Here is a 15,737-nt window from a genome sequence, read left to right as displayed (position 1 = left end):
TGGTTTCGGGGTCGTCTGTCATGTTGCTGGAAGGATCCCAGCCACGAAACCATTCTTCAATGCTTCTACTTGAGGGAGGAGGTTGTTGGCCACAAGGATCTTCGCACTTACATGGCCCCATTCCATCCTTACCCCTCAATACGGTGCATACGTGCGTCGTTCCTCTGTCCCGCTTTGCCAGAAATGTTGTCCCCAGTAAGAATGACTGTTTCACCTCCATTGTCTTCACGGCTTGAATGGGGCAGATGGTGTTCTGGGCCGTTGTACTATCACTTCTTCTTTCCTCCAACACGGCGAAGTGGAGTCTAGACAAAAAGCTATATTTTTCTTGTCGCTCATCCAGACCACATGAACTGTCTCCGCATTCCTCCTTCTGGATCATCCACGATGGTCGATTGGCACAACTTCAGACGGGCCTACTGAGACATGCGCTGGCTTGCTAGCAGGGGGACCCTTCTCCGCTGTCTTTTGCGCTTGCAGGATTATTAATCCATCGACGGGCCGCTAGTGTTAGTACTAACGTTTTTCCCCGTTCAGGACTGTACTATGCGAAGGTCCAGCTCTCTTCAGTTGGTCATTTGACCTCCATGTCGTCACCTGCGTCGTTAGTTCCTCGGGACTGACTCCCTCATCACTTCCTTCATGATCATTCGAATGCCCACGCGCAAATTCAGGGTTGATGATTCTGCATGGGGCCACCACAGAACCGAGGGACGGGGTGCAACATGTGACCAGGTCATCCTTGAACCTTCTCTCTATGTCTAATTAATATTGCAGGCTCAACATAGTTGTCGCTATTGGCGCTTTCTCAACCAAGCCTGCTCCTGACACTATGTTCCTGCTAGCCCTCGCGTCCTTCGTCGCCAGAAGTCTTCTTCAGCAATTTCTATCGCCTGATGTCTCTTACACAGGCTCTTCTAGGTCTGCGCATCTGTTTTGTCTATTTGATACAGGTAAAAACGCGAGTCTCAAACGGATGAGCTCTGCATGTATAATACAGAGTGATATGGGCAAGGAAGCAGAGAACAGGAGGCGCTTCGCTACCAGACGAAAAAAAGCTAACAGTGGTCCTTGTGAAGAGCGCGAAATTCTTATACGCTGGGTTTACAGGTTATGGTGACTGACAAATTACTGGTCATGTCAGTGCCAATACAATGCAAAATTGATAGTTAGCTTAAATAAAAATCTTACCAATAGATGATTTCTGGATTATATCTGAATGTTCTTAGATCTCCGGTACTCTTCACAGTAGAAAGTGTACCTTGATAAAACAATTACAGACCTCTACCATTGCCTTGTTGTAAGAGTAGGAAACACTGCAGATAAACATCGGCAGATGCTAGCAGAAATCCTTGTTCCTCTGACCACTGTAGATTCAGACCCTTTACTCAAATGAACTTTGTTGAAGCATCCTTTGACGTCGCTCCTGGCAGGCGTCAAGCTTTGTCGAGGTTGCGATGAAGGGAGCGTCGCTCCACAGCTTTTTTCACGGGTCTCTCTCAAAAATGTCCAAATCATGTTCAAGTGCCGTGTAGCTACTGGCTGGGCCATCTCGCAACGGACATTCGAATGTATTTCCGAGCCACTTCCTTACAATTATCTTGCCTGCTATCTGCTTTAGGGTCAGTTGTCCTGTTGTGGTAAGGTGGTTTATTGCTATTTATCTTCCTGTTGTATTAGTGGTTGGTGTATATTATTGCTATGTCTATATTAGTCGATAATTATGATGTTATACTGTTCTATATTCGTCTCTGTATGTATTGAGTGGTGGTTAGTCATTATCTCTGTTGTAAATTAGTTGGCTGTGTATATCTATTCGTGTGCTGTACTTGTGGATGTTCTATATATTATATGTTAATTCTCATGTTGTATCTTAGTGGTTGTTTTATTTTGTTCTCTGCTTGTGATTAGTGGTTGTTTATATTGCTCTGCGTTGTATATTAGTGTTTGTTATATATTATCTTTATGTCTTCTATTAGCGGTGTTCATTATGTTCTATTGTCTTTCTGTTATTGTATTTAGTTGGTGTTTTAATTGTTCTCCTGTTGTACTTAGTGGTGTCTATTATTATCTCGTGTTCTATTACTGGATGTTGTTATGTCTATATATGTTCTCTGTTGTATTAGTGGTGCTATATATTGTCTCTTAGTTGTATTGGTGGTGCTTGACTGACCTTATTATATTATCTCCTGTTTGTTATTTTTGTTGAGATGTTGATAAAGGGTCTTCTGTTGTATATTTCGTTGGTGTCGCCCCCCTATATATTGATACTCTTGTTGTATTTCGTTAGGATGTGACTACCTACTATCCATATCTTATCTCCGTTGATATCCGATAGTGCCGTGTCTATCATGATCACGTGTTGTATTTACGTGGTGTCTATATTATCTCTGTTGTTATTGTGGTCGTTACTTTATTTTTGTTATTGTACTTAGTGGTGTTTAAGTATGTGGTATATCTATTCTCTGTTGATAAATTGTTCGGTTGTTATATTCGTTATTTGTCTGCTTCGTCAATGTATTTGTGTGGTGTTATTAATGGTCGTCTGTTGTATTAGTGGTTTTATATTATCTCATGTTGATATTAGAATGGTGCATTCATGACTTTCTTCTGTTGTATTAAGCTGTGGTTACTATACGTCTGATTCATTATCGTCTGTTGTATTAGTGGTGTTATATTTATGCTCTGTTTATTATAGATGGACTGTACTGTATTTGTCATCTGTCATGTATTAGTGTTGGTTAATAACTCTATCTCTGTTGTATTGAGTTTATCGGCGATTGTTCATTATTAATTTCTCTGTTGCTATACCTGTGGGCGATGGGTTATAATTATCTCTTGTTGTGGATTAGTGGTGTTATATTGTCTCGTGTCGTGTTGTATTAGTACCGGACTCGTCATATATTATATTATCTCTGTGTTGATTCAAGTGCGTGTTATATGTAATGCATATTATTCTTCCTGTTGTATTAGTGGTGTTATTTATCTCTGTGTGTATTAACCGTCGGGTTATATGGTCTCTGTCCTTCGTATTAGTGGTCGTTATTATATCTCTGTCTGCTATCCATAGTGGTGTTAGTAATATATCCTCTGTTGTATTAGTGGGTGTTATATGTTTATTGTCTCTGTTGTATTAGGTCGGTTGTTAGTATGATAGTTGCTATTGTCTCGTTGTTATATAGTGGTTGTTATATTGTCTTCTGAAATTGTAGCTTACGTTGCGCTGTTAGTATGTCACTATTTGTCTCATGTCATGAACTATTAGTGCATGTTGTATTAGTGATGATTAATATTGTTTATATTTATTTTTGTATTAGTTGGTGTGATTATCTGCTGTCTATATTTGATCTCTGTATAGTCTTCATGGTTGTTATATTATATTATCTCTGGTTCCTTGTACTTAGGGGTGCTTATATGGTAATATTGTTCATGTATTAGTGGTGTTTATATTGTCTCTGTTTTTAGTAGTGTTATATATTATCTCTTGTTGTCTATTAGAGTGGGTATTATATGTTATCTGATAAACGAGGAGAGAAAAGTATTGAATATATTGTTGGTGTCCAGACTTTTCTGCTCGATCGTCATCACAGTTAGTTTGGGGTCAGCGCATTAGTGTTGTGGTAATAGAGAACACGTAGGACTGTGCCAGGGACAGCAGGTGAGGAGTACAGGAAATCAGAACTACTTCCCCGAGGACTACCAGGCAGAAGACATACCATGCAACGCAGAGACACACAGTCGCGGCATTCTGGGTAAAATCACTGGGGAAGCCAAGCCCTCCGCCCCTCCCTCAGAAAGACCATATTACAACCCATGTGTTGTGACAGTTGCATTGTTTGCTCTATAAATCAAGTTAATTCATCCTTGCTACCGTGAGGATATACTGTGCCTTCGGGAAAGTATTCAGACCCCTTGACTTTTTCCACATTTTGTTACGTTACAGCCTCATTCAAAAATGTATTAAATTAAAGACAAATCCTCAGCAATCTACACACAATACCCCCTAAAATACATCTGTACACACAACACTTTATTTTATACTTTTTTTGGGGGGTGTGCCAGGACCATTCACAGTTGAGCTCGCTCAGTTCAGCTCAATGCTGATTGGCTAATTTTGTATACTTTTATTGTCATGGGAGGCCAGATGCTTGCTAGCTTCCGTTGCCTTCAATGCTACGGGAGGCAACAGTGTAATCCTAGGTTGGAACAGACATCAGATAGATGGCCTACACACAGAAAGAGGGGCGCTGTTTCGCACGCTCGGATGCTTTCTCCTGTGAGATACAGTCAGCCTCAACATTGAGTTCGCCCCATTAGTTTGCAATAGATCAATAGATCTGCGATCGAATCAATATTATATCAGCCCCTTTTCAATGTAACAAAACAAAACAAATCTAACTTTGYAAGATTGAGTCTGGGATTTTTGTTCTAGGCAGAGCCAGAACGCAACGGAGTAGAATTATATTGACCCGAGAGTGAATGCGCTTTTCAGATCAGATCACAGCGCAGAGACGAACGTGTTCACATTTGTTGATATTCTTTGTTAGTTAGCGAGTTATTAGGCCACTTATTGATAAGTATAGGTCAGCAATGTGGAGTTACTGCTTCCTACAAGAGCACAAAACGAGTCGAATKACATGTCTTTGAAAAGCCAGACAGTAAAAAGCTTAATTAAAAGGGGCAGTGTTGTATTTTGAGACAGGCTTGAAATAAGCCAATAGGCAGAGGGGTAGTGTACAAATCAAATCAAATTGTATTGGTCATATACATGTGTTGAGCAGATGTAATTGTGGGTCTAAACTCTTATGTTTCTAGCTCCAACAGTGCAGTAATATCTAACAAGTAATTGCTAACAATTTCACAACAATACACACAAATCGAAGTAAAGTAATGTAATTAAGAATATATAAATACATGGACATTGCCTAAATTGCTGTCTGTTAATAATAATGCATTTTTTTTGGTAAATTGATTTCTKGCATCATACAACACAATACAATGCAATTTAAAGTCACCTAGTCACCATGGTGTTACAGATCAAGTAAAAAATCATTCATTAATGTCAAGCCCTTCATAATGTAAAAWYGTTTTTAAAAGTGTGTCCCTCCACCTAACCCTGGGCCCTGTATGCCCTGCCAGCCCAGCAGGCCTCTCTCATATCCCTACCCATGCCCACTGTATGCCCACTGTATGCCCTGCCAGACCAGCAGGCCTCTCTCATACCCCTACCCATGCCCATTGTATGCCCTGCCAGCCCAGCAGGCCTCTCTCATACCCCTACCCATGCCATTTTGTATGCCTGTAGCCCAGCAGGCCTCTCTCATACCCCTACCCATGCCCATTGTATGCCCTGCCAGCCCAGCAGGCCTCTCTCATACCCCTACCCATGCCCCCCCGGGCCTGAGAATGCAGGCTTAGACAACCCTTCCCTACAAACTAAACGAGATGCTTAGCTACATGCTGAATGATGGCATGTGATATCTTTCAATCCATCATGGAGGTTACAACATCTTCACGTGACAGATCAGACTGTGGAAGCAAGGAGATATCTGTGGAAAGAGTGAAGGACAGCGAGGATAATAACAGAATTACGATAACTCAATACTTTTTTTTTTTGATCAGACTTTTAATTGGACTTTTAAGTTCACATAAATAACATTACTTCATATATWTTTTTTTGTATATTATACAATTTTATATAATATATATTTCCCCCCCCCCGATGATTTACATAATTTTTCTTTCTTACAAGTCAGATATCTATTGAAACAGTAGCGTTATGTTGATGTTGTTGTCCTGAACACACAGTGGTTGTTGGGGAGAAGTAAAGAGATATATTTCTAGAGTTGTAAAAAATAATTTCTTCAGAAACACAACAGAAATGCTAAATAATGATCTATTCCATCGTGTCTAGAAGGTACTGTATACTGACTGAACTACAATGATAGTCAATTATTCTTAGTATGTTTATTGACCGGTAGTAGTAGCACAAAGCACAGCAAAAACTAYCTGAATGATATGCATGAACACAGACGTCTCAATAAAGTTGTATATTTCAAATAGACATTTTGTTATTAATCTGTTTCTATAAAACTTTCATGAGATACACAGACTGTATGGACCAAGTAGATCAGAGACACATTTATCATGCATGCGGTAGGTGACTCCCAAGTCAAATGCACTTCTTGTACAAATGAATTGAGCTTGTCAGTTTTAGCTCAGAAATCAACAGCCAGCTTTCCACCTCTGTTTACTTCATCTTGATCAGCTTTCTGAGAATTCAAGAAATGTTAACATTCACAAATCTGCTGCCCGACTAAAGAAAAGAGAACAACCTCTTTATCCAGCTCTGTGACCTTTGTATTACCCTTAATAACGGCATATRACTGATGTTATGTCTTATGTAGCWGTTATAAAGGCTTTACGAATGCATACATAAAAGGGGWCTACAGTGAAGTGTTGCCACCTGTTATAATCAAAGCAGTGTTATTTAAAAGACCTCTGATTATTAGAGTCCAGTATTCAGCCAGCTCTTTAAAACAGAAGACCCTSGCCATGCGGCTGCATCGCTGTCGTCTTTAGGTCTATAACGGTACTCAGGACTCACCGGCAGTTAAGTTACAGATCCATTCATATATCTGTCTCTCTGTCTCCAACTCTCACTCTGCCAAGTATACATCTGCCAGATTGGGTAGTTTGTGCTTTCAATTAAAAACAGGAACTTAAAAACAAAAAAACAGGAAATGGAACGGGAAAACTAAGGCTGGATTGAATGGTACTCKATTCCCCACATAGCGCATTCTTTTTTGACTTTCAAAAGTTGTGCACTATATWGGGAATAGGGTGCCATTTGGGGACGCGGCGTAAAGCCACTGATGTGTGGAGTGAGATGGAACCACTGCCATCAGAACGGTGGSATGACCAGTCGTAATGAGTCTGTCTGTTCCCAATATCTTCACTACTACTTTTATTAAATCACTGTAAAAAATAAAAGCACCCGTTCGTTTTCAGTAAGTAACAGTTAGTATCTCAAGTATTACGTTATGCTATAGTTCATCGGTTTTCCTGTTACACACTCCTTGTTATGTTTTAAACCTGCCTGCATAATAATATACTATTGATTGTCTTGATCAGAYCCACTATGTATTCAATCCCTGAATATCAATCAGAGGATAATCATATTTATAATCTACACCACCAACTGATAAAAAGCAGGCCCAAATAAATATATGATTATGTAACGCTTAACTTTTTGATGAAAATGTCATAGATTTGTATGGTCTTCTCTTCTCCATATCTGGTGAAGGTTAATATGTGATTTTCTTGAATGAAAATCAAATGATTTCTATAAGAAAATAACAGGTCTACATTGTCTTGGGACTTTATATACGGGGAACAATCAACAATAACACACCTCTCTGTAGTAGGTAAACCTCGACCAGTGATTGGATGTGAGGGCAGGTGGTGGAGCTCCGTAGTGACTGTGAGGGATTCTATTGGTCAGGAGTCAGGGAGTGCCTCATGATAACCAGGAAGTGAACCAGTAAAGGGTTAAGGAGATAGAGTGTATATAGAATAACCTGTGAACCAGAAGGTTTAAGTGGGATCCCATAATGCAGCATGCTTTTCGACAAAACAAAACCAAACAAAACATGAAGTGTGAACCAATCACAGAGGAAAGACATATCATGCTATGACATCAAAACCGATAGCAAATCAAATGTTTTAACCGTCTCCTCCCTGAATATTCAACTTTGTGAACTTTTTTTCTCCGTCAGTTTTGTAAATTTGACTGTGTTAAGAATCGCATAAACATCATAATCATATCCCTTTTCTATACAATATAAATTCACTCTGCTTTCTAGAGGAAGAACAATCCTGCCCAAATTCATTTTCTGTCTTTTTTTTTTTTACACACTAGGGAAATAAATGTAAATATATAAAGCAAACCAACKTATTATTCATAAATAATTAACATTCTCCTCTAATCAATCATGATTAATAAAGTTTCTTATAATACAAGACTAGTAGTCACATAATGCAAGTCAAGCTTCTGTGWTGATTTGTAAATATCATAAACAACAAAACACATCGTCACACTGAGACAACTAGTAGGCATTGTAACTGAAACCATCCATGACGAGAAAAGAGGAGAGCTGGGGGAAAATGAGGAAGGAGGAAGCAGGAAGCAGAGGATGAGGAAGATTCATCCCCATTGGCCCACAAACCCAGGAAGTAAGTGAGTCAAACCCAGCCCAGTCCAGTGAGTCCAGTCCAAGCCCTCATCGGTCTCCGTGACAACGACCCCAATCTCAGCCGTCTCTGTGACAACAGGCCGAGTCGCAGCCCCAGTCCCGGTCTCAGTGACAGCCCTTCATACCCGACACGTAGGGTGACTCCTGCTGGCGGCACAGGGTCGTCATCCCCTCCTGGTGTTCCTCAGGGCAGTCCACAAAGTCCGGCACCGGAAGCCCCGACAGGATCATCACTGACTTGTTCCAAATCATGAAGGTGGGCGCCACGGGGAGCAGGAAGCTGACCTCGAAGGTGTGCAGGTGTTGGGAGTTCATGGCGTCGTAGAARGACAGGGAGTTGTTGTCGTAGTCCAGAAGGACTCCCAGACGTCGGAGCTGGTGGCTGGCCTCCACCAGCATCTCCTTGCCATTGTGACGCACCATGAAGTTGTTGTTACARCGGGAGAACACCCAGGAGGAGGAGTTCTTACCACTCCACTCGTTCTTAGGGGCTGACTTGTAAGCCACGCCCACAGCGTACCTGTCAGAGGGGATTACAGAGCGTTAGGGAGGGCCAGTCATTGACTGAGGTTTGGAATGTTCAGTGAAAACTAGTGCATAAGTATTGAAAGTCTTTTGTCACTATTGTAGAGAAGAAATCAAAAGGGTAGAAAATACAACATTCTAGAATTGTTCCTATTTTGTATCGATAAAGCTTACTCCACTACTATAGAGGATATTAAATGATCGATGGAGGTAAATAAAGTGTTTTTGCATGAAGCTGTGAACAGTGTTATCAAGTTCACAACTCACCAGGTGGAGGCGCCCAGCAGCACCTCCCAGTAGTGACAGCCGCTGTCGATGAAGACGTTTCCTGCTGCTCCGTACGACCCCGTGCTGCTGAAGCGTTCTGGCGTGTGGCTCTTCTTCAGGGAGCTCTCGTCTTTCTCCATGGTCAGGCAGTCGTTGGACAGACGYAGCTTCTTGTGGGCCGTCTTCGGGTCCAGCTTAAAAGGCTGACCTGGAAGAGAGGTGGAGGAGAGTCGTTTAGCTTCACAGAGGTTCTCTAGGTTTAGCACACATCATCATCATTTGACATCAGCAGCAGAAGAAAGACAGGTGGACAATCAGCCTCAGGTCAAGTGTCTGAGATGAACATCAAAACTAGGATATTGTGAATAATGCTGTGAGTTTTATGACAGAGAACATAACATTTACACATCTCTAACAACACCCTTGGCCTTGGACAACCTGACATTTAACTCTGACACCTCCAGTCTCCTTCTCCTCCAGTCTCCTTCTCCTCTATCCCTCCTTCTTCTCCATCCCTCCTTCTCCTCCATCCCTCCTTCTCCTCCATCCCTCCTTCTCCTCCAGTCTCCTTCTCCTCCATCCCTCCTTCTCCTCCATCCCTCCATTCTCCCTCCATCTCCTTTCTCCCCATCCCTCCTTCTCCTCCAGTCCCTCCTCAGTCTCCTTCCATCCCTCCTTCTCCTCCTCGTCTTACAGGGCTTAAATGAGCAACAATGGAGCTCCCTCCATCTCCTCCTCTCTCTCTCTCTCTCTCTCCTCTCTGCCTGCCCAAATATCCTTTTCCGAGTGAGTGTTACTGCGGACGGATATGAGATGCTTTGGCAGTGTGCTTCTGGAAGCCAATTACATGAAAAGATTCTCTGCTTTGATCTGCTTATCGCTGCGAGCGCAGACATTTTCAAACACACACTGGCTCTGTCACACATTCCTGGGGACTGTTGGTCTGGCTGGCTGGCTGAGTGAGGAGAGGAGGGGACTGAAGCCGCTGCACGTGACGGGCGACAGAGGACAAACACACACACACAAAGGCGGGTATACTGACGCACACACACGTGACAATCAACAAACCAGAAACAGTCATCACACACACACACACTCACAGCATCTCTCTCATTACCAGTGTATTCCTACAGGGGCCGGGACACAACAGAGCCAAGGTGTCACTTAACAGCATCACCACCTTTTTAAAGGGTTCCATCATGTTACCACGGAGACCAGGCGTGCAACCCAAATGTCACCCTATTCACTATATAGTGCCCTACCTTTGAACAACCAATGGGCCCTGGTCAACGGGCCCTGGTCGATGGGCCCTGGTCGATGGGCCCTGGTCGATGGGCCCTGGTCTATGGAGCCCTGGTCTATGTGGCCACTGGTCGTCACGGGCCCTGTCTAATGCGGCCCTGGTCGATGGGCGCTGGTCTATGGGCCCTGTCTAATTATTAATACAATAATTAATACAACTATTTGAGATACAGAGATGGGATTTTCTCACAACTAGGATTATACATTTCTTCTTCCCAGCAATACTTTATAAATGACAGACGTGTAATTCACTGATGCTCACCGTTCTATTCGTGTCTGTGTATTGTTGAGGCACTGAGGAGTCGGAATGAAAGCCGGAGCAATGTGTTTCTGTGTCAGCTGTGTATCGTTCCGAGCAGGGTTATGTATGTGTATCTTAAAGCACTGTAGCTATCGGAGGAAGGGAAATTATGGAAATGCATTTGAAAAGCACACACACTTTATGAGTGCAGTGTTTGGGATTATGTGCTGTAGTAAACCTGTCAGAGGCAAGGAGAGGAAGGCTGGCTGACACTATCATGCTCCCTGCTACAGGAGAGAGAGAGAGAGAGAGAGATGAGAGAGAAAGAGAGCGAGAGAGAGATGGAGAGAGAGAGAGAGAGAGAGAAAGATGGAGAGAGAGAGAGATAGAGAGAGAGAGAGAGAGAGAGAGAGAGGGAGAGAGAGAGAGGAGAGAGGAGAGAGAGAGAGACCTGGACTAAATGACAGCTCTACCCTGCGGACACAACAGACAGAGAGATGGACAGATGTCATGGAGAAGATGAAGGAGAGCGGCTGCAGGCTGAGGGTCAGAGAGACAAGCAGAAAGGACACTGCCCCAGAGAACAAGGTCTACCAGACCAGGGGAAGCCCACCTCCACCCCCGTCTGCCTCCCTCAACCCCCACCTCCACCCTCCGTCTGCATACCTCATCCCTCAACCCCCACCTCTACTCTCCACCTCATCCTCTACCCTCCATCTCCTCCTCCTCCTCTTCCTATCCATCTCTCACCCTCCATCTCCTCCACCTCCTCTTCCTTCTCATCCTCTACCCACCATCTCCTCCACCCTCCTCTTCCATCTCATCCTCTACCCTCCATCTCCTCCACCTCCTCTTCCTTCTCATCCTCACCCACCATCTCCTCCACCTCCTCTTCCTTCTCATTCTCTCCCCTCCATCTCCTCCACCTCCTCTTTCCATCTCATACCTCTACCCTCCATCTCCCTCCTCCTCTTCCATCTCATCTCTACCCTCCATCTCCTCCTCCTCCTTCCATCTCATCCTCTACCCTCCATCTCCCCTCCTCCTCTTCATCTCATCCTCTACCCTCCATCTTCTCCACCTCATCCTCTACCCTCCATCTCCTCCTCTCCTCCTCTTCCATCCTCATCCTCTACCCTCCATCTCCTCTCCATCTCATCCTCTACCCACCCATCTCCTACTCCTCTCCATCCTTCCTCATCCTCTACCTACCACTCCTCCTCCTCTTCCATCTCATCCTCTACTCCCAATCTTCCTCCACCTCCTCTTCCATCTCATCCTCTACCCTCCATCTCCTCCTCTCCTTTCCCTCCTCCATTCTCATCCTCTACCCTCCATCTCCTCCTCCTCTCCCTATAATCCCTCCATCTCCTCCTCTGCCCCTCCATCTTCCTCCTTCCCCTATAATTCCCTCCTCCTCCTCCTCTTCCATTCTCCTCCTCTACCTCCATCTCCCTATATATCCCTCCATCTACTCCTCCGCCATATATATCCCTCCATCTACTCCTCCGCCAATATACAGTGGGGAGACAAGTATTTGATACACTTGCCGATTTTGCCGATTTTCCTACTTACCAAAGCATGTAGAGGTCTGTAATTTTATCATAGGTACACTTCAACTGTGAGAGACGGAATCTAAAACAAAAATCCCGGAAAATCCACTTGTATGATTTTTAAGTAATTATTCGCATTATTGCAGACATACAAAGTATTGATACATCAAAAAGCAGAACTTAATATTTGCGTACAGAATCCTTTGTTGCAATTACAGAGATCATACGTTTCCTGTAGTTCTTGACCAGGTTTGCACACACACTGCAGCAGGATTTTGGCCACTCCTTCATACAAACCTTCTCCAGACCCTTCAAGGTTTCGGGCTGTCGCTGGGCAATACGGACTTTCAGCTCCCTCCAAAGATTTTCTATTGGTTCAGGTCTGAGACTGGCTAGGCCACTCCAGGACCTGAGATCACTTCTTACGGAGCCACTCCTTAGTTGCCCTGGCTGTGTGTTTCGGGTCGTTGTCATGCGGGAAGACCCAGCCACGACCCATCATCAATGCTCTTACTGAGGGAAGAGGTTGTTGGCTAAAGATCTCGCAATACATGCCCCATCCATCCCTCCCCTCAATACGTGCAGTCGTCCTGTCCCCTTGCAAAAAGCATCCCCAAAGAATGATTGTTTCCACCTCCATGCTTCACGGTTGGATGGTGTTCTTGGGTTGTACTCATCCCTTCTTCGTCCTCCAAACACGGCGAGTGGAGTTTAGACCCAAAAAGCTCTATTTTTGAATCATCAGACCACATGACCTTCTCCCATTCCTCCTCTGGATCATCCAGATGCGTCATTGGCAAACTCAGACGGCCTGACATGCCGCCTGCTTGAGCAGGGACCTTGTGTGCGCTGCAGATTTTAATCTATGACGGCGTAGTGTGTTACATAAGGTTTTCTTTGAGACTGTGGTCCAGCTCTCTTCAGGTCATTGACCAGGTCCTGCCGTGTAGTTCTGGGCTGATCCTCACCTCCTCATGATCATGTATGGCCCACGAGGTGAGATCTTGCATGGAGCCCCAGACGAGTGATTGACCATCATCTTGAACTTCTTCTATTTCTTTTCTATTTCTAAATTGCCGCCAACAGTTGTTGCCTTCTCACCAAGCTGCTTGCCCTATGTCCTTAGCCCATCCCAGCCTTGTGCAGGTCTACAATTTTTATCCCTGATGTCCTTACACAGCTCTCTGGCTTGGCCATTGTGGAGAGGTTGGAGTCTGTTTGATGAGTGTGTGGACAGGTGTCTTTTATACAGGTAAACGAGTTCAAACAGTGCAGTTTAATACAGGTAATGAGTGGGAGAACAGGAGGGCTTCTTAAAGAAAAACTAACACGTCTGTGAGAGCCGGAATTTCTTACCTGGTTGGTAGGTGATCAAATAACTATGTCATGCAATAAAATGCAAATGAATTACTTAAAAATCATACAATGTGGATTTTCTGGATTTTGTTTTTAGATTCCGTCTCTCACAGTTGAAGTTGTACCTATGATAAAAATTACAAGACTCTACATGCTTTGTAAGTAGGAAAAGCTGCAAAATCGGCAGTGTATCAAATACTTGTTCTCCCACTGGATATCCTTCCATCTCCAATGATAGGTGAATGTCGACTTGACAATGTGAAGTCAAGACCTTTTTAAGAAACATCAAGTTTGATTCTATCTTGTCTAATAGTCTTAAATGATTCCTGTGTAATAGTGTAGATAACAGCTTGGTTGTCTTAATGATTTCCTGTGTAATAGTGTAGATAACAGCTTGGTTGTCTTAAATGATCCTGTGTAATAGTGTAATAACAGCTTGGTTGTCTTAAATATTCCTGGTAATAGTGTGAACAGCTTGGTGTCTTAAATGATTCCTGGTAATAGTGGTAGACAATAGCTTGGTTGTCTTAAATGATTCCTGTGTAATAGTGTAGATAACAGCTTGGTTTCTTAAATGATCTCCTGTAATAGTGTAGATAACAGCTTGGTGTCTTAAATGATTCCTGTGTTAATATAGTGAGACTAACAGCTTGTTGTCTCTAAATGATTCCTGTGTAATATTAGACATAGCTTGGTTGTCTTAAATGATTCCTGTGTAATAGTGTAGATAACAGCTTGGTGTCTTAAATGATTCCTGTGTAATAGTGTAGATAACAGCTTGGCCTATGTACAGTTTACCCATCCAGAGTACAGTATTCATGTTCCAATGTATTTCACAGTGGTTTTTCGAGTGGAGGAAGTTTTGGGTTTAACGTTACATGTCACTGTTATTTGTGAAACGCGTTTTGCAAAGTCACGCTGCAATGTGACAACCTAAAGCTAAAATCTCCAAGCCGCTTCTCGTCTAGTCGTCCGAAAAATATGACAACRACCCMAMAAATCCTCCTATCTTMCTGCTGAGGTGTCAGRCTTTCACTAAAACTCATCCTGTGGTACTTAAAAGCTTCTGCGCTTCGTCTCAATGGCTGCTCGCTGTGCGCTCGAGGAGGGGGACCGACCGTACACATCCAAGCATACACCATGAATGTTTTTTGATTGTTGTTTTTGTCGTGACCCATTTTCTCTCCACCTCCACGTGCTAGTGAAGAGCTTCTTCTGTGTATACTAATTCCAGAGAAAAGGGTTCCGTTGCCAGGACCACAAATACAAAAATTCCATCTAGACACCGTTGCCCTAGAGCAAACAAAAAACTATACCTACACTGCATTTGGAAAGTGTTCAGACCCCTTGACTTTTTCCACATTTTGTTACGTTACAGCCTTACTCTAAAATGGTTTAAATAAAAAATGTTCCCTCATTAATCTACACACATTACCCMATAATGACAARGCGAAAACAGGTTTTCAGACATAAAAAAAACAAAACAGAAATACCTTATTTACATAAGTATTCAGACTCTTTGCTTTGAGACTCTACATTTAGCTCAGGTGCATCCTGCTTCCATTGATCATCTTTGAGATGTTTCTACAACATGATTGGAGTCCACCTGTAGTACATGCAATTGATTGGACATGATTTGGAAAAGCACACACCTGTCTACATAAGGTCCCACAGATGACAGTGCACGTCAGAGCAAAAAACCAAGCCATGAGGTCGAAGGAATTGCCCGTAGATTTCCAAGACAGGATTGTGTCGAGGCACAGATCTGGGGAAGGGAATCAAAACATTTCTGTAGCATTGAAGGTCCCCAAGAACACAGTGKCCTCCATGATTCTTAAATGGAAGAAGTTTGAAACCACCAAGACTCTTCCTAGAGCTGGTCGCCCGGCCAAACTGAGCAATCGGGGGAGAAGTGCCTTGGTCAGGCAGGGAGGTGACCAGGAAACCGATGGTCATTCTGACAGAGCTCTGGAGATGGGAGAACCTTCCAGAAGGACAACCATCTCTGCAGCACTCCACGAAATCAGGCCTTTATGGTAGAGTGGCCCGATGGAAGCCTATGGACAGCCCCTCCTCAGTAAAAGGCACATGGACAGCCCGCTTGGAGTCTTGTCAAAAGCACCTAAAGGACTCTCAAGACCACGAGAAAACAAGATTCTCCTGGTCTGATGAAACCAAGATTGAACTCTTTGGCCTGACAGCCAAGCATCACGTCTGGAGGAAACCTGGCACCATGCC

General features: G+C 43.4%; 1 protein-coding gene across 1 annotated transcript; it reads right to left on the bottom strand.

Moving 5' to 3' along the window:
- Positions 1 to 7,871: 7,871 nt before the first annotated feature.
- LOC112077646 (probable E3 ubiquitin-protein ligase MID2) lies at positions 7,872 to 12,961 on the bottom strand. The gene is made up of 3 exons (XM_024144133.2): positions 12,817 to 12,961; positions 9,048 to 9,300; positions 7,872 to 8,775 (listed from the first exon to the last, which is right to left on the bottom strand). The coding sequence occupies exons 1-3, from the start codon at positions 12,959 to 12,961 to the stop codon at positions 8,361 to 8,363; spliced, it is 813 nt and encodes a 270-aa protein (XP_023999901.2). The 3' UTR covers positions 7,872 to 8,360.
- Between the last annotated feature and the right edge of the window lie 2,776 nt (positions 12,962 to 15,737).

The sequence above is a fragment of the Salvelinus sp. IW2-2015 genome, unplaced genomic scaffold, assembly GCF_002910315.2.
Source record: "Salvelinus sp. IW2-2015 unplaced genomic scaffold, ASM291031v2 Un_scaffold4790, whole genome shotgun sequence".
In the NCBI taxonomy this organism is placed as follows: Eukaryota; Metazoa; Chordata; class Actinopteri; order Salmoniformes; family Salmonidae; genus Salvelinus; species Salvelinus sp. IW2-2015.
This window is presented reverse-complemented; position numbering and strand designations above follow the sequence as displayed.